At 40.3% G+C, this 26389-nt stretch overlaps 1 protein-coding gene across 1 annotated transcript in view; it reads right to left on the minus strand.

The window, feature by feature from the left end:
- Positions 1-1184: 1184 nt before the first annotated feature.
- The window catches only part of KCTD16 (potassium channel tetramerization domain containing 16), a 313774-nt gene continuing 288569 nt past the window's right edge, over positions 1185-26389 (minus strand). The window contains exon 3 of the mRNA XM_027546088.1: positions 1185-4279. Coding sequence (XP_027401889.1) covers positions 3825-4279 — 455 coding nt within the window. The 3' untranslated portion in view covers positions 1185-3824. The remainder of the gene's footprint in view (positions 4280-26389) is intronic.

Here is a 26389-nt window from a genome sequence, read left to right on the forward strand (position 1 = left end):
AGAATCAAAGTTTGTCTCCCATTTTGGGAGTTGGTGTCAAGTAGTTTTATAAAACACCATGTATGCCTTTTCTCTGTCTCACTTTAGCCTGTTTTGCTAGGTACCAACAAAGCAATAAGCAGAGAGGAATCTAACCCTAAGAAGCAAAGTTAATCCCGAAGCTCAAGCAATGGCAACTAAGAGGACCCAGAGTGAACAGTACACATTTGTGCTGTGGATCAAGGTGTCTGTGAATCAAGCAAGCAAGGTGACCATGAATCAAGCAAGACCAATGAAAAAACATGAAAAATTCCTTGTTGGCTCCCCTTTTATACATGTGCCCCTGCCTCACATGAATCAGCTGGGAGTAGACATATTATAGCTATGGAGGAATAAAGAACAAAGGGAACACTAACGATCTGTGCATTGTTCCCCTTTTATTGTAATTCACCATGCATGCATTTCCAGGAAGATAACTGTGCCTACAAGCACAAAGGATAATATCAGTGCATATTTTGGAAGCCACTTTGTTGTTTTACAGCCACATCTCAATGCAATTTTTTTCTTAGCAGAGGGAGAGAGAGCTCACTACCACCATGATCCAACAGTTTTATTTTCCTGTCTTCCCCCTTTCATGCTGAACACAGATCACTCCCTTTTTGATAGTGGGTCAGAGGACTTTACAAATATAGTTCTGACTTCAGAAGACCCACATACCATAGAGAATGACCTCCACAGACTCACTGGATTTTAACATGGCAGAATTTTCCAAGGTCTCTGTGCATATGATTCCTCATTCATTTGACCCATTTGATGCTTCTAGTCTCTTCAAATCAGCCTTTGTCCTCACCAGTATTCGAGAAGCAAACCCTACATATTGTTCTGTCCAGAAATGAATTAAAATTTCTTGAAACTGTTTTAAGTTTGAGGAAATGAATATGATACACGGTGCAGGGCCACAATAGCATTTAGTCTTCTAGTTCACTTACCCAGAATTCATTTCCAGTGTTGCAGGCCACATAGCCCTCACTTCAATTCCACTTAAAATAAGACTGAAGATGTGCATGGACCTGGTGCCTCTGCAGAGACTTTTACTGACCAGGTTTACAAATCTGCCTGCAATGCAGGAGACCCGGGTTCAGTCCCTGGGTTGGGAAGATCCCCGGGAGAAAGGAATGGTCACTGACTCCAGTATTCTTGCCTGGAAAATTCCATGGACAAAGGAGCCTGGAAGGCTACAGTCCATGGGGTCACAAAGAGTTAGATATGACTAAATGACTAACTTTCACTGTTATTTCCATACCAACAACCACACAAATGAACACTCTGTTGCTGTTTCAGCTATATGAACCATTTGGTTTGAGCTGACCCCGATTTAAAATATTATTATTACTTTAAACAGACTTGCCACCACTGTTTATTTTTTCCCCCCGCCCTGGGGGTATAAAGACAGCCTAAACAGAAAAAAAAAGACAGGTCAAAGAAAAGAGAAATGCCATGAACATTTTCTTTACAATGTTTCATTTCCTATTTAAAGTACGTTTGTACTAGGATTAATGAGTGGATGGCCATCTTACTAGTTCTCCAATTCTTACTAGTGTGTTTTCTATCTTGCAGCCATTACAATCAAGTCTGAAATTTAAGAAAGTTGGGACTCTGGCCATTTTATTTAGACCCCCAACTCTTTGACGGAACTTCCAGTAGGACCATAAGAATCATTTGGGCAAAGTGAGTTTGGGGATATTTTCACCAAATTCAACTTCTTGACCCATTAAGTTCTATGATCCTTTGCAGAATCTTCTATTGCCAATACGACCAATATGAAATGGTATAAAGAAACATTGAAAACAGTAAAGACATACTGGTAGGCTGTACAAAGCTATGTTGTAGTTAAGATCAAATGTCTGCTGATATACTAATGTATGAAAAAACAGCACTTAAATTCATAAATATAATTGTCTTACAACATAACTCCCAAAATGATCTTTCTTTTTTCACTTTAGCAAAATTGTTAAGTCCATTTGAACCATCAGGACAAGAACACATTGGCTGAGTCTGTTGCCCAGGTGTGAAGGTAAGAATTAACAAAAATTCAGAAAGCTATCCATATGTTAATGGGGACTAATAACAAGTATCAAGACATACCTCTTACATAATAATGTGCATCAATGAAAGATTTCAAAAAGAAGCAATGGGTCACTATGTCTCCCTCCCAAAGACATCATCCAGTTGCCTTTATTACCTGTGGTACATAATACACATACCCACACACACAAAATTAAAAAAAAGAAATTAGTTCTTGGCACACAATTAAGGATGGAAAAAAAATATTTTTTCAGTTCCTACTGAAATGCTTGAGGAATGCTGAAAGTCAAATCTTGCCCTTTAATCTTCATTTACCACAAATCAATGAAAAAACTATGAGTACATTAATAGAATACAGAGTCACATGGATGGATGGCTATTAACGGTTTCTTTTTGGTTGTGTCCATACAGGTCAAGGATGTAAACAAGAAAGACCGTTTAGAAAGCCCAACTCTTAATTTCGGAGCTTCAATTATCTAGTTGGGTTGTTCAAAGACATCAGAGAAGTGAGAGCCAAATTCTAGTATGGACACAGCCAAATCCCAGATGCCAAAGGCAAACAAAACTGGCTACAGGAAGTAACAGGGAAGCACTGTAGTTTTTAAAAGTTATGAGAAATGATTAGGGCATGCGTGAAATACAATTTCCCCTGAAAACAAAAGGCTGGACCCTTATTCAAGTACTGTGTGTTGTTCTTACTGCCACAACTACACAGGGTGCAGAGGACTTAACGTGGAGCACGTGGAAAGGTCACACCATTAAAACACGGGCAGAAACATCAAGAGGAGGAAGGTAATTCAGCTCAGGGTAGAGAAGGCTGAATTGGGGTCATTTTGCAGTCATTTTTGTGGATACGGATGTTTGGGTTTTTTAAAATACAAAGAAAGTGTGACTAGCTCTTCTCACCTTCTCCTAGTGCTGAGAAAGAGCAGTGCAGTAAAAGGGAGCCTGAGGGTGTTCATTTCCAAATAAGGAAGACAATTTGCTGATGATGGGGGTTATTAGATGTAAGGAAATGTTGCCAAGAGAGGCTCAGAAATCTTCCCAGAAGGGTTTTAAGAAAAGAGCAGAGGCTCCTGTGGCTGAAGGACGCTAAGAGGGCGCTGGCGGGGGCAGGAGCAACCCCTCAGGACGCCCGGGCCCTGGGCTCACGTGCTCTGTGTGTGTATACATACTAGGTTGTGCTTCTGTTGCACAAATACTCATGCATACGGAGTCAATATAAACTGGCACATAATCAATTTGAGTGAAAAGTCATAAAAATCTGCCACTTTCCCCCCATTACCCCATAAACAAAAGGAAAAAGGAAAATTTAAAAATCCAAACCTATAGCACTGGGCTAGATCGCTACCATAATTCTCATTCAAAGGAGGGAGGTAGAAGAGGAGAGGAAAAACCCAGTTTGGGATAAATGATTCCCAAGGCCTCTCAGCTATTCTTATGTAGCTGGCTCTCATTTATAGATAAGATACTCAGCACACGGGACCAAGTTAACAAACAAACAAAGAACCAAAAAAAAAAAAAAGAGAAAGAGAGAGAATTTCTTATACTTCCACATCTGGAAAGAAATCTACCCTGTGGATTGACATGTTAAGGTGAACTAGGTAATCAGGCAGTAGTAGATCAATGGGCTATTGTGTTCTAACAAATGTGTATTGTTAGTTGTTGTTTTCTCTTTTCAAATATGGATTTCTCTCAGGTTGATTTCAAAACGGTGACACGCTCTGTTTCTTCTCCCACCCCCACCCCCTCACCCACCCCTATAGATGATACTTCCGTAAAAGTTCAGATTGCCAAGGGTGTTTTCTCTCTGGGAACCTATCTGGAATTTTGATCTTTAGGAAATCCTGGATACATTTCTCCAGCTCTTCCTCAATTGACAGCTTTTCCTTAACAGCTTTTTTTTTGCTACTCATGTTCGACTCCCTGGAGCCGGAAGTCAGAGTCCGGAGCAGGTCACTTTTCCGTCGCATCTCTGACTGCTGGATCAGCTGGACGGGCCCCTTCTTGATGGGACGGTCCAGAGTCTGGATGTTGGTCTGGCGTGTCACGGGCCCACAGATGACTGTCTCCTGGGGAGAGCTGGCCTCAGACTGGCTGTCGCAGCTGGAGGTGGAGAGGTCGTTGCAGGAGGTGCCACTCTCTCCTTCCTTGTCACCCTTGCCGTTCTTGCAGCAGCAATCACAGTGCGAAGATGACCACCTGGAAGGCTCACCTGCAAAGAAGCACAGGACCCAAGGAGTGAATGCCAGGCAGCTCAGCTTAGAGTAGCAGCACTGCATATCAACACACACACAAGCATCCACAACCATGTCTTTAGAAGAAACAGGATGGCACACAGGATGGGTTGCAACAGGAGTACCCAGCAGCCAAGTTCACTGAGGGAAGGAAATTAATAAGGGTGAGCTGCGTAAGAGGAAATACATTCTAATGCATCAGTCCATGGAGTCGATAGTTACTCAGCTACACAGTGTCATCACTAACTTTGTTACCTTGGCAGACCATTTAATTCTCAAAGCTTCAGTTTCCTCATCTGTGAGAGGAGGATAATAATTTGCCTACTTTCAAGAGTTGAGGGTGGAAGTAGATAAGGCAAGTGAAATTCTCCAGGAGATAGTGAAGGACAGGAAAGCCTGGCATGCAGCAGTTCACGGGGTTGCAAACAGCTGGACGTGATTGAGTGACTGAACAACAAACAACAAAAATGAAATTCTTAATGCAATGTGTGGCACACAATAAGCACTCAGTAAATGCTAAGTGACTTTACTGTGGCTGATGTTAAGCCCTAATCCTATGCCCCATGTTATTGCAGTCAGGTAAACAGGGAGATTCTAGACGAGTGGAATGGCAGCTACCAGTCAGGGAGGGCTTACTTTGTACAAACCCACATGTAAGTTCTTCGCACCCATTAACATACTAGACCCTCATGACAATTCTAAGACATCAGTATCTCCATCCCCAGTTTCCATGTAAAGAAACTAAAGACTTTAGAATTTTAGAAAGTTGCTGTAGGACTTCCCCAGTGGTCCAGTGGTTAAGTACCTGCCTGCCAATGCAAGGGACACAGGTTCAACCCCTACTCTAAGAAGATTCCACATGTGGCGGGGTAACTAAGCCACGTGTCACAACTACTGAAGCCCATGCCCCCTACAGCCTGTGCTCTGCAACCAGAGGAGCCACTGCAGTGAGAAGCCCACAAGCCAAAACTAGAGAGTAGCCCCTGCTCTTGGCAACTAGAAGAAGCCCTTGCACAGCAGCAAGGACCTAGCTGCAGCTCCCCAAAAAGGAATTGCCATAGTTTTTACAAAGCTGTACAATTTGTAAATGGCAGACTGGGATTTGAAAACAGGCCTCCCAAATACTATAACTAATCTGTCTGTAAAATTCATGCTTCTCTTTCAAAACAATTTTCAAAGTATCACTTCTCTCTGAAGTCTTTGTTCACCTTTCCTCAGAAATAGTTGCCAATTTTTCCTCTGAGTTATGATCTTCCCTTGTAAGTGCCTCTATTATTACACATGTCACATTTTGTTATAGTTCTTTTCTATCTTAGGCATCTCAGCTATTATACCAGGAGCACCCTGAGGTAGACGCAATGAAGAGTTCATTGTTGTCATCCCAGAAAAGGCTCAAGTAAGAGTGTAGAAATTCAACAATTCAATAATTACTAGTATTCTAAGCTATGGTTTTTCCTGTGGTCATGTATGGATGTGAAAGTTGGACTGTGAAGACAGCTGAGCGCCGAAGAATTGATGCTTTTGAACTGTGGTGTTGGAGAAGACTCTTGAGAGTCCCTTGGACTGCAAGGAGATCCAACCAGTCCATTCTAAAGGAGATCAGCCCTGGGTGTTCTTTGGAAGGAATGATGCTAAAGCTGAAACTCCAGTATTTGGCCACCTCATGCAAAGAGTTGACTCATTGGAAAAGACCCTGATGCTGGGAAGGATTGGGGGCAGGAGAAAAAGGGGACGACAGGGGATGAGATGGCTGGATGGCATCACCGACTCCATGGACGTGAGTTTGAGTGAGCTCTGGGAGATGGTGATGGACAGGGAGGCCTGGCGTGCTGCAATTCATGGGGTTGCAAAGAGTTGGACACGACTGAGCGACTGAACTGAACGGAATAATAATTCTAAAATACCTTGATCCAGCCATACCTGAAACTAGGCCTTTCAATGAGGTTTCACTTATATGATCCACTACATTATATTTAAGCCAGTGCGAATTCCTCTCTCCCTGTTTCCCTGAATCTTGATTCACAGGAGTACATTCAGCTATTTGGAGCAGAGCCATTTTTCAGATACTCAGTTAGTGGCTCCCTAAACTAGGAAATCCAGAGTCACTGCGCAAAGCAATTTCCTGAGTATAAGTCACTGCTCCAAGCCTTCCACTCTCTACATAGCCACAGTCTTCTTGGAGTCATAAACCTAATACTGTTTACTGATCAGGTGTTATACACTGGGCACTTCATATAGTTCATTGCACTAAGGCCGTGAAAAAATTAAAGGGAAATCGATCCCCTTTATGATGTTAATATTAAGGGCAAAGATAATGTGGCACATTTATATGTTTTAAAAGGGATCCAGATTCGATTTGCACTATAACGTATTCTCATAAATAATGAGTCACATGATAATAACATCCCACTTTGTTATCACTTCTAATGTGGTCAAAGTAGAGGAACCTTAGGATGGAAACTATTAGGAAGATTATATCCTATCATCTCTTATAATGTCTGCCTTCTACATATCTAAACAATTTAAATATTTATAACAAGTTATACATTTTTCTTCAGAGATAGTAAAAAAGAAAGTCCCTATAAATCACAATGACAAAAGGATCTCTAATATATATTCGTTCTTCTGCACTCCTTTTCAAATGTGACTGAATATTCATTGTATTTATATACCCATTAAATAAAATGCAACAATCCAATTAGCCAGAAGGAATCACCACAGCAGTAATGTCCTAGTTATCACAGGCTATTACAAATAAATATCTTCCACACAACAGAGAAACTGTTCAATATGTGCCAGCTGGTGACTGAAAGTATCAGCAATAGAAAATGGTTTCTGTCTGCCAGCCCAGATTCTGAAAAGGATGTTTTTTTCTCCTTCAGAAGGTAGAATTTGCCTCTGCCGCTCCGAACCTGTCCATCCCTATGCTAATATGATTCCATGGAGAAATGGCTCCAGTGAGTTGGGTCAAGGAAAAGTAATCACCCCATCCCAGGGCTGATCTAGTTGGATCTTTCTTGAGGAAAGTTCAGAAACTGAACAAAGCCTTAAAAGAAGAAAGTTGATGTATGACAAAACCAATACAATATTGCAAAGTAATTAACCTCCAATTAAAATATATAATTTTATATTAAAAAAAAAGAAAAGGAATAGGAGAAAGCAGAAAATAGAAGAAAAAGATGTGCTGGAATACACATGCCTATAAATTTAAAACAAGATAACAAAATATTTTGGCCATAAACCCTCCTGAATCAGTAGAAATACAAGCCTGGGGGGACATGCTGGCGGCCCAGTGATTAAGACTTGACCATCCGATGCAGGGGGTGCAGTTTTGATCCCTGGTTGGGGAGCTAAGCTCCCATGTGCCTTGTGGCCAAAAAACTAAAACATAAAACAGAAATACTATTGTAACAAATTCAATAAATATTTTGAAAATGGTCCACATCAACAAAAAATTAAAAAAGAACAGGCCTGTATTTCTCTGTCCAAGAGTTACCTTCCCCTGAAAGTCTTTCTATTCAATGGACTTGGAGGGGAACCTGAGGCTTTTCTGAAAGGCAGTTTAACAACACGAACACCAACATGTGAGTGAGTCCTGTGTGCTCATGTGGAAAACTGCATGCAGCCCTCCACAACCTGTCCAAGCCAAGACCCTGGCACAGATGCATTATTTCTGCCCTGAACTGCTGGGATCATCATGGATTTAAATGTCAGTTGGGATCCACCAGCTTCCAGGCAAAGAGAAGTATTACTTTCCACTAATTCTAGGCACTATCACTATTAAAGGGAAATTAAACAGATTAATTTTAGTGGAGCCCATTACACTTCCACATGTTTCAATATTTTATGAGCACATCTGAATGTCTTACTACTTTGGAAAGGTAATTCATAAGATAGCTTCTGAAGTCTATATATTAGGTGGAAATCAAGGAAGAAGATGGTATTAATACAGTTCAGTTAGAAGTGCAGTCTGAAGGGTCATTATAAAATCTGAAAAATAATCAGATGTGAGGAGAGAACCAACTGTTTCTTTTCTCTTTTGCTTACCCCCTTCCCAAGAATTTAACCACAGCAGACAGAGGATATAAACCAGAACACAGAAAACCCTTTCACCCTTGCCCTTTCACCCTTGCAGTTCCACTGACATAAGCTTACCTGTTCTGGAAAGAGTAAAAGGATCTGTGAAAGGTCAATTCTGTAACTCAAGGTATTCTAGAATCCTCCCCATTATAGTAAATTATGATCTCCTAAATACCTTGGTACTTCAAATTACAACATACTTTTGCTCCCAATTTGCTGAGGTTTCAATACTGGCTGGAATAATTCTCTCCATTTGAGGAGAAAATAGGTTACAATTGATTAGTCAGATATAGGGAGAAAATCATTTCATTCCAGGAAAAGTCTCATTTGTTGATATTAAAACAACAAAATATCTGCAGCCTTTTGGGGGTGTATTAACTAGTTTCTGGTCAAAGAACCTAATAGCTCTTCCTTATCTTTAAATAAACCACTGCTGAATTTGTTGGACATCATTTTTGCTGCCAGGCACATAATAGAGGCTTGATAAATGTTTGATGATTAAATGAATGAGTCAAACACATGTGTTGAATTATAACACGTTGATAACACAGTAGATAGATTGCAGGCTCCAGAGTCAGGCTCTGCAATATGTCAGCTTGGATCAATTACTTTACCTCTCTGAGCCTTAGTTTCCTCTTCTGAAAAATAAGGTTAGTAATAGTATCTTCCTCATAAGGAGTTTAGGAAAATTAAATGAGATAATTAAGGTAAAAGCGTTTCATGGTTTGTGGCATCCAATCCACACTTTGACCAGTGTACACATTCATTCTGCTAGAAGCCAGAAACTGATCCACATAAACAAAACAACATCAGGAGCTTGTTAGATATGATGATTATATTTCTACTAACATGCTATACAACCAATTCTTCAGTCTGGCTGGAGCATCATGTTAGGAAGAACACTAATGCTATAACTGGACTTTTCAGGAAAATGTACACTGAGCATTTCGTAGTGTCTGATTTTGTTTGGGAGTGGAGAGTAACCATTAGCACATACTATGAGACCAGGGGTTAATTTTGGAAAGAAGTTTCTTTTACAGTGCAGTGCTTAGAATTTCACAAATGGATGGAACTTCCAGGATAAAAATTTACTCTAGGACACATCAAATAAATTTAAACCCAGAGCCCAGAGGCGTTTGTAGTTGGGATTAAATGGGAGGGGCAGGAAACTCAATAGCCTTAAATAGTCCTTAAACACTAAATCTTTCAGCAGTTTACAACTTGGACAAATTGAGGACCAATCAAGAAAATTAAATGAGTGGACTTGGTCCCTCTCCACTATAGCCCTGAGTCCTTACTGACAAAGAAGGAATAAAAGAGGAAAGACTACAGAATCTTTCTCCTCTATGAAAAATTCAAACCGAGCTGAGTGAATCACAACTTAGCAAACTCACAAAGTGCTTATGCATTTTTAAAAGAGGCCACTCTGCAATCTACCCACACTTCAAGTCCTCCACCTGCTAATGGTTGTGAACACAATGCACATCATTTACAGCAACAGCTGGGAAAACTGCTTCTCCCTGTCTTCTCTGTCAATGATGTAGGAGCCTGCCAGTCTGGGAGCTAGGTGGCCAGATTTAATTTATCGAGGCTGCTGAAACACTTTCTCGGTATTCCGGTTGAAAAGTCAATAATGCCCAAACTGATGTTTTTATAATTCTGCTAACCTTGGAAAAGATATTGCACAGTGGAGATTGGGAATAGACAGACTGTGCAAGCACCTGAGAAAAATACATCTTCCATCTTGACAATCCTTGTTTCTTGCTTGTGGTTGACCTTTTCTGCACATGGACATTTGGCCTTGGAGGGACCCAGCTGGGGATCCTCATTAGGACGAGGTAAGTCTGGGAAAGAGCAGACAGTGAAACCATCCATGCATCTGTCAGGGCCAATCAGGAAAACAGATGTTCCACCTGTTATCTTAAGAGGGAGAATTTAATATAAGGAAGTGGTTAAACAGATGTTGGAAGGGTCAAAGATAGTGCCTGCAAGAGGCAGCTACCAACCTTAGAACCAAGGAGACAAATAAAAGAGATAGGGTCACTAGAACTGAGATGTTGGCAACAGGCATCCTGTGCGAGGTGAGACCCAGGCATGTGAGGAGGGCACCCTCCCTGCTGCTGATCATGGTATCTGAAGGGGCTCCGGGATTGAAGAAAAAAAAAAAAAAAAAATGAGAACTAGAACCAACTCCTTCTGGGGGAAATACAAGCTGGATTGATTCTGATGAGCAGAAAACAGGCAAGGAGTCCTTCTTCTCCTGCTGTTTTACAGTCTTCCTCTACATCCCCTACGGACAGAACCTAACAGGAAGCCAGCTGAGCCCGTGAAAAGAGTAGTTAGCTGAATCACAACCTCAGCCCAGCAGAGAGGGGTGGTTTTGAAGCCCAGAGATAACAGCTAAATAACAGCACATGGAGCCCTCCAGGGATTCAACAGAAAAGACAGACACAGCTCTCGACCTGCTGGACCACGAATGCAGATGAAGGAGTTAGGGAATGGAAGTGAAGAACCATCATTGCCATTCAGCCACCCAGCTGCCCTTGTTATGCACTACTAAGGGTTTTGCATGTGCTCATCCATCACAACTTCTTTTCCTGATATTCACCTGTTAAGCTCTTTTTTGACCATCCCTTTCTCAGAGTACCTTACCTATCCATCCTCCAGCCCAATTTAAGCCAGTGCCAACTTCCAGCCTATTTCTTTCATCTCCACCACGATGTATAACTATGGATGTGTTTTTAGGTTGGATTAATGTCAATTTTCCTGTGTTTTAAAGCCTGGCTTTGTCCCCTTCTGAATTCTAATGCACACTCCAGGGCACATACACACTGGGCTTTCAGGGCAGTAGATGCTCAGAAAATACCTGAATGAAAATGAATAGAAGAGGAAATGGATGATGTTGGTTTAGAGTATTTGTGAGAGGCAGTAAACCTTCCACCACACACACATAAAAACATAGAAAAATATGACATGCAAGATGGAAAAATTTAGTCATTTCACTAGACATTTATACACATGTAACAAAAGCATAAAATGGGCTGATCAACAGAGATTAATGGCAAAATCCATCCAGAACATATATTTTCTAATTGATCATCACTCATACTCATTTATTAATATCCAAAAAAATCCCTAAAGGCATTAAACAACTTCAGTAAAAACTTTCTTAACTGCTCGACTATGGTCTCTAGTCACATAATTTTCCACTTTGGTGATGCCGAAACACCCGCCTAGCTCAGGTTTTTCACCTGTGAGATTTCTCTCTGAATAAAGCAATGCAGTGATGTGTATAAGCTTTAGTCCTGAACTTTAACTTTCTGGCTGACTGCCTTGCTCTTTCAAGTGTTCCTTGATGACACACTTATTTCACATTTTTCCAGGTTCTTGTTTTCTTTCCTTTTATTGTATTTCTTCCTCTTAGTCTCAGCATTTTTCAGCTAAGACTCTACTGAATTACTCCTGTCCCCAAAGTCCTTATTTGCCCATTTCCTACAGAGTTTGGTGGCCCATCTGATCTCTTTTCCCACTGTGTCCTCTTCATCCTGGCTACTTGCTTTTATATTTTTCTTCACCAGTTTTCATAAACTTGAACATTTCCCCTGAATGGTAAGTTTCACTACAAATCCTCTCAATCAGTATCTCAGAGTATTTTATCTCTTAGAATGAAACATACATGAAATTATTACAGGATTTGTATGCTCCCCCTTTCTAGTAAAAACATCCATCATTTCCTTTGGGGAACTTCCCTTCTCTATTCCATCCTGAAGGAACTGTCAACCATGCTGCCATGTCTAGCCACAAGGGGAGGACAAATGGACTATCTGTGAAACAGCCATCTCCCGACTGTAGTGGGTGATTCAGGCATGGTCATGTGAGGCAAGCTGAGTGAATCAGAGTCCACACTGGGACTGTTCTGCGGGAACTTACAAGTACTATCCCTTATGATTAGGGATGTGCCAAAGTAGGAAGATGTGAGTTCACTGGCCATTTTCCTTACCAGCTGGAGGGGAGTTCATGCATGAAGAAGCCAAGCAGACAGGCAAAGCAAAGAAACGGTCAAGGGACAGAGCCCAACATCTAGCAGTATCACACACTGGCCTCATTCCTATAATTTTATAAGCCAAGAAATTCTCTTTTGGCTTAATCTAGTAGAGTTAACTTTGCATTACTTAACAATAAGAATCTTGAACACTTGATCAAACTCATGTAATCACACTCAATATCTGTCTAGTTTACTTTTGTCATCCTCTGAGTCTGTCTATTCAAGACTATGGTTTTTCCAGTAGTCATGTATTGATGTGAGAGTTGGACTATAAAGAAAGCTGAGAGCCAAAGAATTGATGCTTTTGAACTGTGGTGTTGGAGAAGACTCTTGAGAGTCCCTTGGACTGCAAGGAGATCCAACCAGTCCATCCTAAAGGAGATCAGTCCTGAACATTCATTGGAAGGACTGATGCTGAAGCTGAAACTCCAATACTTTGGCCACCTGATGTGAAAAACTGACTCATTGGAAAAGTCCCTGATGCTGGGAAAGATTGAAGGTGGGAGGAGAAGGGGACGACAGAGGATGAGATGGTTGGATGGCATCACTGACGCAATGGACACGAGTTTGTGTAGGCTCCAGGAATTGGTGATGGACAGGGAAGCCTGGTGTGCTGTAGTCCATGGGGTCACAGAGTCAGACATGACCAAGCGATTGAACTGACTGAGCACTTGTACCATTCGAGCACTAATATTACTCTACGGTGCAACTACAACTACTTTCTAAGCTACTTTGTAAGTTACCTGTTTCTTCTCTAGACTCACAGCCCTTTTGCTACACTAGTCCCAACAAATTTGACTAACACTGTCAAGAAACATACTAAGACAATGCTGCCTCCTGTTGTACATAATTATTCCCAAAGTGAATGACAATATCTGTCCCTCCAAAACCAGAAACTTAACATAATAATAGATATCATTTACTGAGGACCCCCATGAGCCTAGTATTGTGCTTAGCACTTCACATAATCTAATCTTCACAATAGCTCTACTAGGTGGATGTGATTCTCTTTTCTTTTTATGGAAGTGGAAACTACAGGTCAAAGTGGTTAATTATCCCATCCAAAGTTAGAGTTTACAAGTGGCAGATTAAGAATTCAAATACAGATCTCGTTTAGTACAAAGTCTCTGCTCTTTTTGGTGGATACATTATTCAATATCTACTAAAGATATTTGAAAATACCAACAGACAAAAAAGATTAAAGTGTGGACTTTAGGACATAATAATCCCAATGACTCCAACTCTTCAGTAACCTTAAAAAGTAATCAACTGACTAAACAACTTGAAACTCCAGGTTTTTGTAGGTTTTTTATCATTTTATCTATATAAGAAATCTCAGCTCCCTTTCTCAAGTTCACTGGAGAAAACTGAAAATAACTAAATGAAGGATGAAGAGTTCTGGTCTCTTTCTGATATGTGGGGTATGTCACCCCCCTCCATAAGTCTTCTATTCTACCCGGTTGCCCTGGTAGCAGTCAACAGTGTTTGCAGTATGCATTTAATTAGCACAGGAAAAAACCCCTTTGCCAGTTAAAGATTTCATATTTACTGCTGCTGCTGCTGCTAAGTTGCTTCAGTCGTAGCCAACTCTGTGTGGCCCCATAGACGGCAGCCCACCAGGCTCCCCCATCCCTGGGATTTTCCAGGCAAGAGTGCTGGAGTGAGTTGCCATTGCCTTCTCCAATGCATGAAAGTGAAAAGTGAAAGTGAAGTCGCTCAGTCGTGTCCGACTCTTAGCGACCCCATGGACTGCAGCCCACCAGGCTCTGCCATCCCTGGGACTGGGGTGCCATTGCCTTCATATTTACTAATACTGCTTAATATATTTTCGACAACCAACCAATGTATAATACTTCCTCAAAGTGTGGAAATCAAAACACAACAATCTATGGCTTATTGGTAAATGCAGTTATAAATTTCTGTTGATTCTCCTGGTAAAAGAAAAAATAGCCAAATTAACCCAGAGCAGTTTTTCAAGAGCCAGAGTGTCCTGGGAATTTTTCGAGAATCACTGATAAAATAAAAGAACTGTCTTAGAACAGGGTCACCAGCCTCTAGGATCTAATGCCTGATGATCTGAGGTGGAGCTGATGTAATAATAATAGAAACAGTGTGCAATAACTGTAATGCTCTTGAGTCATCCCCAAACCATTACTCCCTCACCCCTGGTCCATGGAAAAATTGTCTTCCATGAAATTGATCCCTGGTGCCAAAAAGGTTGGGGACTGCTGTCTTAGAACATTTATAAGTCATAAACTGCTTTGAAGTTGGAGTTAACCAGAAAACTTTGTATGGTGAGAAACACAGCCATGAAAAGGTCAATTAGGATGTGGTTCAAAACTCACTATGGACAGGCCTGGACAGACTCATAGAGCACAAGACCTAGAAGGGACCTGCTTAGAGGCCACTGAGCACCCTTGTTTTACAATGAGGAGAGAGAAAGATGCCTAACTATGGTGTCAGGACCCAGCTCCTGAGCCCTGTTTGGGACCCTGCCAGGGAAACAGCTGGAAGGGTGTGGAGTTAAGGAGGCAAAGTCAGACCCAAGTGGAGAGGTTTTCATTTCTGAACAGTCCATTATCTGGGAAAGAAAAGCTCTCAAGAAGAGTCCATTACTGAGTATAGTAAAGACTAACACAACAGAGCAGTTTGAAGAAAGCAGATTCCTCTAACATGACCACATGTCTAAGAGAGACAGAGACAGACAGACAGACAGACCTTAAGTGATGATGACACTGACCTCTGCTGGCACCTACCTATGCTGTACACAGGGCTGGGCACTTTACTCAGATCATCTCTTTGAGCCCTCACTACCAGTGAGGAGAGTTAGGGAATCATAATGCCGAATTCCCACCTTCCTGGGGGTAAGAGGAGATGAGTGGGGACCAAACTCCCCCAGTTCCAGGGAGGCTGAGATTCATCATACAGGTTTACTCAGAATCAGCATCTAAAAGGTCTGCTTTTAAACTGCATACACCCTTGATGGAAGACTGAGTCTGACACCTCCCTGTGAATTAGTTTATCACAATGCTTGGACCTGACAGAGGAAGCCTGGGAACTCACAATAGTGAGTCACTTTCGGAAAATGACATTAATGAATTGTGAGCTCTGACCACATGTCAGGTGTGGTGCCAAGTGCTTTACAAACATTTGTATTTTATGTTAGCAACACCACCAAGGAAGAGTTTCTCCAACTCAGTACTACGGACGTTTGGGCTGGATAATTCTCTGTTGCAGGTGCTGTCTCTTACACTGTATGATGTGCAGAAGCATCCCTGGCCTCTCCCTACTAGTTATCAGTAGCACCTCTGCTCCTCACTCAACACAACTAAAATCACCTCCAGCTGAGAACCATTGCTCTACAGTCAGTATGGTTCCTATTTGGTTGATGAGGACACTAGATTTCATAACTGTTGACTAATTTGCCCATGAGTCCCAAAGCTAATAAAAGATGAAACCAGATTGATTTTTGGCAGATCTGACTCCAAGGCCAAGGCCTAGTCCATCAGTATATCATGGTGCTTCAGTGAAATGATGTAGTTTTTGAAAAAGGAGCTTCTTGGGCAGAGATCCAACCATTCCATTCACTCCAAGTTTCAAAAGACCAATGAAAGCAAATGGAGTTGCCCTTTCACTTATTATAACATGAAAAGAGCACCTTATTCTCACCAGGCTATCTTCAGATGATAATGGAAAAGAAAGATTTAGAGTTTAGAGGCTCTGCCTGAACACATATCTCTGCCAATTGGCCACTAATTAATTACTCTTCTTTTAAGTAGGAATTCAAAATGAGACAAAGGCGGCTTTAGCCTGGGATTTTCCCATATAGCCACAGCCTATGTTCCTATCATGTAATAAAAATAGGCAACATTAAATTGAATGTTTACCACACACCAGGTGCTGTTTTGCACTTTGCCTGCAGAATCTCATTATAGATTCACAGCATTCCCATGAAGTGAGCTCTACTGTCATTCACATTTTACAGAAAAGTGAACTAAGAAACAGAGAGGTCAAGCAACTAAAATAAAGTCTTTAAGAGAAGAGGTGTGATGCAGATTAACACAATCTGATCCCAGAATTTCCATAATGAGGTAGGTAGGAAAGCATAGTGGTTTAGAAACTGGGATTTAGAGTCAAAGAAACAGGAATAGGGCACATCTCTGCTGTTGTCTGTAAGTTTTTTCATCTGAAAATGTTGGAAATACCAATACTGCCCTGATAGGAGGATGAGAATTAAATGGTATTTGTCTCCAGCATAATCACAGTGCCTAGAACATATTTAATACCCATTGAAAAAAATTTTTTTAAGATAAATTCTTTGATACCCAAATTGATAATGTTCATATCAATCACAGTTGTAACATATTTAAAAGGCAATTTCAATAAAGATACTTTCATAGGTAATCTATGTGTGTGTTTTTTTTTTCATGCTTTTCTTTCAATAGACAGTCTACCCAAAGCCCATCTCCATATTACTTTACCAATATTTCTATTTTCTATTCTCATGGGCTATCAAGCAAAGTATTGACTTATTTGCATAATTGATAGTACTTAGGAAAGCACTGCTGATGAACATATCGATTCATAGAGAGCTTTTCCTCCTCTTTGCTCTGAAGCTAGGATTGTCATAGGTGACCTGCAGTGATTCTGCTGCTGCTACTGCTTCTAAGTCGCTTCACTCGTGTCCGACTCTGTGCGACCCCATAGATGGCAGCCCACCAGGCTCCCCCATCCCTGGGATTCTCCAGGCAAGAACACTGGAGTGGGTCGCCATTTCCTTCTCCAATGCATGAAAGTGAAAAGTGAAAGTGAAGTCGCTCAGTCGTGTCTGACCCTCAGCGACCCCATGGACTGCAGCCTTCCAGGCTCCTCCGTCCATGGGATTTTCCAGGCAGGAGTACTGGAGTGGGGTGCCATTGCCTGCAGTGATTCTAAAGGCAAAAAAAATTCCTAAAAGAAGGGGTAAACTGTGCACTGTGATGATAGTTCACTATTACTCCTTTATATATGATGTGCTTGTCTGTTAAATCATTTTCATTACACATAAATACACAACTTCAAAAGATTTCTCACCCTTCTTTTAGGGAGAAAAATCTTTCATTGTGGAGCCCACCATTACTTTTATGGTTAATTCACTAGATAGTCAAGTGGTTTGACAGATGCATCCAATAAGCAATGAACACAATGGAGTGCTACCAACATAAATTAGCACTAATGATTTCCAGGGTGACTTTATTGTCACCTTGTACATTGTCACCCTGTTTATTTAATTTCTCTGCAGAGTACATCATGTGAAATGCTGGGCTGAATGAATCACAAGCTGGAATCAGATTGCTGGGAGAAATATCAACAACCTCAGATGTGCAGATGATACCACTCTAAAGGCAGAAAGTGAAGAGGAACTAAAGAGCCTCTTGATGAAGGTGAGAGACAAGAGTGAAAAAGCTAGCTTGAAAGTCAGCATTCAAAAAACTAAGATCATGGCACCCAGTCCCATCACTTCATGGCAAATAGAAGGAGGAAAAGTGGAAGGTGTAACATTTTATTTTCTTGGGCACCAAAATCACTGCAGATGGATTAAAAGATGTTTGTTCCTTGGAAGGAAACCATCACAAATCTAGATAGTGTATTAAAAAGTAGTGACATCACTTTGCCAACAATGGTCTGTATAGTCAGAGCTATGGTTTTTCCAGTAGTCATGTACAGATGTGAGAATTGGACCATATAGAAGGCTGAGCACTGAAGAACTGATGCTTTTGAATTGTGGTGCTGGAGAAAACACTTGAGAGTCCCTTGGACTGCAAGGAAATCAAACCAGTCAATCCTAAAGGAAATCAACCCTGAATATTCATTAGAAGGACGGACGCGAAAGCTCCAATACTTGGGCCACCTGACGTGAGAGCTGACTCATCGGAAAAGACCCTGATGCTGGGAAAGATGACGGCAAAAGGAAAAGAGGGCAGCAGAGAATGAGATGGTTAGACAGCAACACTGACTCAATGGAAATCAATTTGAGCAAACTCTGGGAGACACTGGTCATACAAAACACCCTCTTCCAACAACACAAGAGAAGATTCTACACGTGCACATCACCAGATGGTCAATACCAAAATCAGACTGCTTATATTCTTTGCAGCCAAAGATGGAGAAGTTCTATACAGTCAGCAAAAATAAGACCGGGAGCTGACTGTGGCTCAGATCACGAACTCCTTATTGCCAAATTCAGACTTAAATTGAAGAAAGTAAGGAAAACCACTAGACCACTCAAGTATGACCTAAATCAAATCCCTTACGATTATACAGTGGAAGTGACAGATAGATTCAAGGATTAGATCTGATAGACAGAGTGCCTGAAGAACTAGGGATGGAGGTTTGTGACATTGTACAGGAGGCAGTGATCAAGACCATCCCCAAGAAAAAGAAATTCAAAAAGGCAAAATGGTTGTCTGAGGAGGCCTTACAAAAAACTATGAAAAGAAGAGAAGCTAAAGACAAAGGAGAAAAGGAAAGAAGCAGAGTTCCAAAAAATAGCAAGGAGAGATAAGAAAGCCTTCCTCAGGGATCAATGCAAAGAAATAGAGGAAAACAATAGAATGGCAAAGACTAGAGATCTCTTCAAGAAAAATAAAGATACATTTCTAATGTTCAAGGAAACATTTCATGCAAAGATGAACACAATAAAGGACAGAAATGGTACAGAACTAACAGAAGCAGAAGATATTAAGAAGAGGTGGCAAAATACACAGAAGAACAATACAAAAATGATCTTCATGACCCCAATAACTATGATGGTGTGATTACTCACCTAGAGCCAGACATCCTAGAATGCGAAGTCTAGTGTGCCTTTGGAAGCATCTCTATGAACAAAGCTAGTGGAGATGATGGAATTCCAGTTGAGCTATTTCTTTTTTTTTTTTTTTTTTTAATTTTATTTGAGCTATTTCAAATCCTAAAAGATGATGCTGTGAAGATGCTTCACTCAATATGCCAACAAATTTGGAAAACTCAGCAGTGGCCATAGGACTGGAAAAGGTCAGTTTTCATTCCAATCCCAGAGAAAGGCAATGCCAAAGAATGTTCAGACTACCACACAACTGCAGTCATCTCACACACTAGCAAAGTAATGCTCAAAATTCTCCAAGCAAGGCTCCAACAGTATGTGAACCGTGAACTTCCAGATGTTCAACAGCTGGTTTTAGAAAAGGTAGAGGAACCAGAGATCAAATCACCAACATCCACTGGATCATCAAAAAGGCAAGAGAGTTCCAGAAAAACATCTACTTTTGCTTTATTGACTATGCCAAAGCCTTTGGCTGTGTGGATCACAACAAATTGTGGATAATTCTGAAAGAGATGGGAATATCAGACCATCTGACATGCCTTCTATGAAAGCTGTATGCAGGTCAAGAAGCAACAGTTAGAACTCGACATGGAACAACAGACTAGTTTCAAATCAGGAAAGGAGAACGTCAACGCTGTATATTGTCACCCTGCTTATTTAACTTATATGCAGAGTATATCAGGAGAAAGGCTGGGCTGGAATCAAGATTGCTCACAGAAATATCAATAACCTCAGATACACAGATGACACCACCCTTATGGCAGAAAGTAAAGAACTAAAGAGCCTCTTGATGAAAGTGAAAGAGGAGAGTGAAAAAGCTGGCTTAAAACTCAACATTCAGAAAACTAAGATTATGGCATGCAGTTCCATCACTATATGGCAAATAGATGGGGAAACAATAGAAACAGTGAGAGATTTTATCTTTTTAGGCTCCAAAATCACTGCAGACGGTGACTGCAGCCATGAAATTAAAAGACGCTTGCTCCTTGGAAGAAAAGCTATGATCAACCTAGACAGCATATTAAAAACAGAGACATTACTTTGCCAGCAAAAGTCCATCTAGTCAAAGCTATGTTTTTTCCAGTAGTCATGTATGGATGTGAGAGTTGTACTATAAAGAAAGCTGAGTGCTGAAGAATTGATGCTTTTGAACTGTGGTGTTGGAGAAGACTCTTGAGAGTCCCTTGGACTGCAAGGAGATCCAACCAGTCCATCCTAAAGGAGATCAGTCCTGAATATTCATTGGAAGGACTGATGCTGAAGCTGAAACTCCAATTATTTGGCCACCTGATGGGAAGAACTAACTCATTGGAAAAGACCCTGATGCTGGGAAAGATTGAAGGCAGAAGGAGAAGGAGACAACAGAGGGTGAGATGGTTGGATGGCATCACTGATGTGATGGACATGAATTGAGTACGCTCCGGGAGCTGGTGATGGACAAGGGAACCTGGCGTGCTGCAGTCCATGTGGTTGCAAGGAGTCAGACGTGACTGAACGACTGAACTGAACTGAACTGGTAGACAGTGAGGAACAGGGAATCCTAGTATGCTGTAGTCCATGGTGTCGCAAAGAGTAGGACACAACTTAGTGACTGAACAACAATGGCAATGATTTTCAGGTCAAAGGGGATGGAAATTTTTATGATCCCTGTGATAACTATGGGGAAATTAGATTGAGAGATACTTGAGTTCTACATTGCTAAGTACCTGGTTATTAAATATATTATTCCCTTTGCATTAATAACTATACCCTTAGTAACACACTCTTAAGTGCTAACATTTGGGAAATAGATAGGAAAGAGCTTTTTAAAGAGACAATCAAAAGAGTGATATAAGATAAAGGTCCAATTTCATTCTTCTAAAAGTGGTTATAAAGTTTTCTCAACATCATTTATTGACAAAACTATCCTTTCCTTATTTTTTTTGCTCCCTTGTCAAATGTTGCTGCTGCTAAGTCACTTCAGTCGTGTCCAACTCTGTGCGACCCCATAGACAGCAGCCCACCAGGCTCCCCAGTCCCTGGGATTCTCCAGGCAAGAACACTGGAGTGGGTTGCCATTTCCTTCTCCAATGCATGAAAGTGAAAAGTGAAAGTGAAGTCGCTCAGTGGTATCCGACCCTCAGCGACCCCATGGACTGCAGCCTTCCAGGCTCCTCCTTCCATGGGATTTTCCAGGCAAGAGTACTGGCGTGGGGTGCCATAATTGATCATATATGAAGCCTTGTTTGGGGGCTCTTGATTCTGTTCCACTGGTTTCTCTCTATTTTTATGCAAGTGCCATACTATCATACTGATTTGATTACTATCACTCTTTAATATAATTTGAGTTCAGGAAGTGTGATGAAACTTGTAATTTCTAGCTTGGTGTTTTGTGTTTTTTTTTTGGCTTTTGCTTTTCTTTTTTTTTCTAATTAGGATTGCTTTGGTTATTCACAGTCTTTTGTGGTTCCATATAAACTTTAAGATTTTTTTTCTATTTCTGTAAAAAATTCCATTGGGATTTTGATAGAGGTTACACTAAATAAAAATGGACTAAATTATTACACATAAAATATGAAACCATAAATCTCTTGGAATAAAACATAGGATAAAAGTACCTTGACAATTTGTCTTGGCAATGACTATTTTGGGTGTATAACCAAAAGTACAAGCAACAAAAGCAAAAAACTAATTGAGATTACATAAAATAAAAAAAACTTACATGGCAAAACAACCAACCATTAAGATGAAAAGCCAACCTATTGAGTGGGAGAAAATATTTGCAAATCCTATATCTAATAAGGTGTTAATATCCAAAAAAATAGAGCTTCCCAGGTAGCACAGTGGTAAGGAATCTGCCTGTCAATGGAGGAGATGAAGGAGATTCAGATTTGATCCCTGGGTATGAATCCAAAAAACACCAACAACTCATTTAATTCAATAGGCAAAAACAAACTAAAAACAACCAAACATTTTTAAATGGGCAGAGAAACTGAATATATATTATTTTTCCCCAAAAAGGTATACAAATGGCCAACAAATATATGAAAATATGCAAGGAAAAGAAAGAGACTATAGGTATAAGGGAGTGGGATGAAGGTGACTAAATATGGGAATTCTCATGGGCCTGTAGAAATGCCAAATTGATAAATCCTGCTCTCTCTCCACATCAACACTATTTCTAATTCCCCTTTCCCATGTTTCTCTAATTCTATACAATAATTCTATCTGACATACAGGCATCTATATAGTTACATAGAGTGGTGTGGTAAAAAGAAAAAAAATGACCTTAGTAAAATGAATATAAGGTATCTTCAATTTTTGATAAAAATATTTTATTTTACTCTTTGTGCTAATCTAGTATTTCATTACATTGTAAGTTTCTGGAAAGTAAGCTCCCATTTGAAAAGTTCCTGGCTGAGTATTATGCTTGTTCCATTTTTGACAGAGACTTAAGAGCCATGACTTAGCAGGAGAGAAGAAATTATAAAACCCAGTACTTGTATAACATTTGATAGATTAGAGACACTTTCATTTACTACACCTCATTTGATCCTCATATTTATTAACTCAGCACTCAATTAATATTTGATTGCACTTTTAGGCAATGGGTACACAGTTGCTCACAGGTATTTTACATTCTAGTAAGGAAGATAAACACTAAACGAGTAAAAGAGAAAATTTCAGGTAGTGATGAGGACTGTGAAGAAAATAAAACAGGATAATATGGTGGGGTGAGTTGGGTGAGAGAGTTGTAATTGACAGATATAATGATGAGAAGGCATCTCCAGAGAAGCTGATATTTGAGCAGGGACCTATTGTCCAAAACAAGCTAGCCTATGAGGATCATGTAGAAGTCATTATAAGCAAAAGGAACATCATATGCAAAGGTCCTGAGGTAGGAATAAGATAGAATATGCAGTGAGACAGAAGGAATTGTAGGAAGAGAGACAGGGGTCAAATTGTAAAGAACTTCAAAGCCTACAATCAGCATTTATGCAGGACAATAAGAAGGATGGTTTTAATGAGGAATTACACAATTCATCTCTGTAACAAGCTTACTTACTCTGCTCTCTAGAGAACAGATTATAGGTGAGTAAGAATGGAGGTAGGGAAGCAGCTGATGGTTTCCATGCTGCTCCTAAGGATGACTTGTAAGAGTGGAGATGGAGAGAAGGAACTCTATGAGATAGATGCTCTTATTCCCATTTTACAGATGAGGAAAGTGAGGCTCAGGAAAGCAAATGATGTGTCTATGCTGAATATGAGTCAAGAATTTTTGTTTATAAGTCCAGTTCTTCCCTCATTATGCCATGACTTATCAATGGTTAAGACATCTCAATATACAGATTATGCAAATTTTCAACAATCAATCTGTTTTTGACAGATGTCTCTAGCTTTATCCTGTATATCAGAACATTTATTTGGTTAGTCCTTCTGCTGATCTGCACCTGCTGGGGTTGTTTGATTGACTTCACAAAATAGAAGCCTGGAGTTTAATTTCACCATCAGGAATCATTATATTGTTTGTAAACAATGACAGACTATGATAAATATGCATTCTGGTTAATTACTGCCTTCCCATGTGCCTTCTTCACTTTCTCGTTTCCATCATCCTGTCACATCTTAATACCTGATTGTGCATCCTCTACAACAGGGAGACAGAAAAGAGCTGCAAATACATTGACATGCAAGAAGACAGCCCTGCATCCTATCGGTTTCTTGGGAACAGAAGCCAAACCTGAAGTTCAAACACTATTGAGAATTAACAGGTTTTCAGTATGTTCAGTTTCTTATCAGCCCATTGGTTTGTATATTAGGTTTTAACTAATAGATTTCCATGACAAGCCCACCCTTGAAGCTGAGTTAAATAGGAAGCCAAGTTCCATTAGGGTTTACGACATTCAGCATTTTTAAATCATTCTTTATTTTTTAAAAAATAGCAGGGCCAAAGAATAGTTAGTAAACATTCTAGAATGGGGTTTCTTTAGCTACAGAGTAGCAGCTTCTGCCACAGAATTCTTGGAACAGAGAAAGAAGTCTCCATATGTTTTATTAAATACCAACAATTCACATATGGTACAGTACAGGTGTTGTATAAATCAAGGAACAGTACATGAGACAGGCAGTTTCACAAAGTGGCAATGAGCTTGGGCTGTGATGTCAACAAATCTCAACGTCACTGAACTTCTATTTATTACTTTAGCAAGTTGTTGAACCGTATTTTGCTCACCTGCAAAATGGGGACAATAGCAGTACCCACCCCCATGGGGTTGTTTGAGAGGTAAATGCAAAGTGCTCTGCTTGGTGCCTGGCCCTGAAATATATCTGTCACTGTTGTCATAAGTTATTATTAGTAGTATTAAGACATATTAGTAAAAGTGAAGTCACTCAGTCATGTCCAACTCTTTGTGACCCCATGGACTATAGCCTACCAAGCTCCTCCATCCATGGGATTTTCCAGGCAAGAGTACTGGAGTGGACTGCCATTTAATAATATGTTACGAATAACACTGTGTGCTTAATTGCTTCAGTCATTTCTGATTCTTTGCAACCCCATGGACTGTAGCCGGCCACACTCCTCTGTCCACGGGATTTTCCAGGCAAGAATACTGGAGTGGGTTGCCATGTCCTTCTCTAGAAGATCTTCCCAACCCAGGGATTGAACCTACATCTCCTGTGGCTCCTGCATTGGCAGGCAAATTCTTTACCACTGAACCACAGGGGAAGCCCAATAACACTATATATTATTATTAATTAATTAATTAATAATTACTAACATATTATTAGTGATCACTATGGACTATTTTTTCTTTTTCTTTTATGTAAAGAGAATGAATTGTACGTACAATATGATTTTTACCCCATCAGTGGGGTTGGCCCCACCCTACTCTACCAAATAGAAGTCTATCTTACTGATCCCTCACATGAGAAGATGGCTGGCCTAGATTTCAAGGTATGGTAAAGACTGAGCTAAGATGCCTTGGTTGCAGAGGCAGGTGATATATTGCACCACTCATGGTATGAGACTCATGTCCCAGCCCTGACATGGTACCAACAAATTATAAGGCTGTGGTCAAATTCTTAAAATCCCTATTTTTTTCTCATTCTTAATTTGATAGTATTATTACCCTACTTACATCTTGCTAGGTTCTATCTGTCAAATAAGAATATTCATTAAAATATTTTGAAAAATAATAATAATTTCACTGCATATGACTCTGAGGTAGAATTTGTATTTTTGGTATTATTCCTATTGTCAGGCTTCAGTTTGGTCTCACTGACCCTGGATTACTCTTCTTTGCAGACAAAAGAAAGTTGATCTGGTATTTAATTCTCTCCTTAATTTGGTCTCCTTCCATGCTCTTTATTCATTCCTTACTGTTTGTACATGAGGCCTCTTGCCTCATTGACTTTGCTCAGATTGTCCCTTTTTCCTAAATACCTTTCCTGTCTCCTCTTTGCTTTGAGTGACTCATCAGTGAAGAGTCAGCTTAGCTGTACTTTCTCCGGAAAATCTCCTAATTTCTTCCAAGCCCAACCCAATGCCCCTGGAGGTCAAGTAACTGACCCTTCTCCTGCCCTTTCACCTGGGACACCTCGCTCCTGCACTCACAGTGCTGTGTTGTACTCTGTGAGTGGCTCCCATGTCAGACTCTGGGTCCCTCACCAGGAGGGACCACACTTACTCATCCTGTAACCCGACAGATTACGGAAGAGCAAAGTATTTGTTATATAAGGGCCACTCTACTCCAGTCATTTGAGCCAACAAATAGATGAATCATCTTTCAATCAACCGGGCCATCTGATGGCAGGTTCATTAAGTTACATTTAAACACACATAGTCCAGTGATTACTGCCTTTCCATCACAAGTTTGCACTTCATCTGAGCACAGATTCATTATTTCCTTAACTAACTCACTTGAAGCTTAAACTACTTCCCATCTATGTCTATATGGATATTTTATTTAGAAAATTTCTGCATTTCCCCACCTCTCAGATCTTCAAATACCACTCTGAATAAAAGCAGTCTGTAAAGCATATGGTGTAAAAAATATTGAGGGAAAGACAATTTCAAAGTGTCTATCTTTTCAAATACTCATCTTTACAGTCATTACAAGAGGTTATTTATTTTTCCATTCA

The sequence above is a fragment of the Bos indicus x Bos taurus genome, chromosome 7 (assembly GCF_003369695.1).
Source record: "Bos indicus x Bos taurus breed Angus x Brahman F1 hybrid chromosome 7, Bos_hybrid_MaternalHap_v2.0, whole genome shotgun sequence".
Taxonomy (NCBI): Eukaryota; Metazoa; Chordata; class Mammalia; order Artiodactyla; family Bovidae; genus Bos; species Bos indicus x Bos taurus.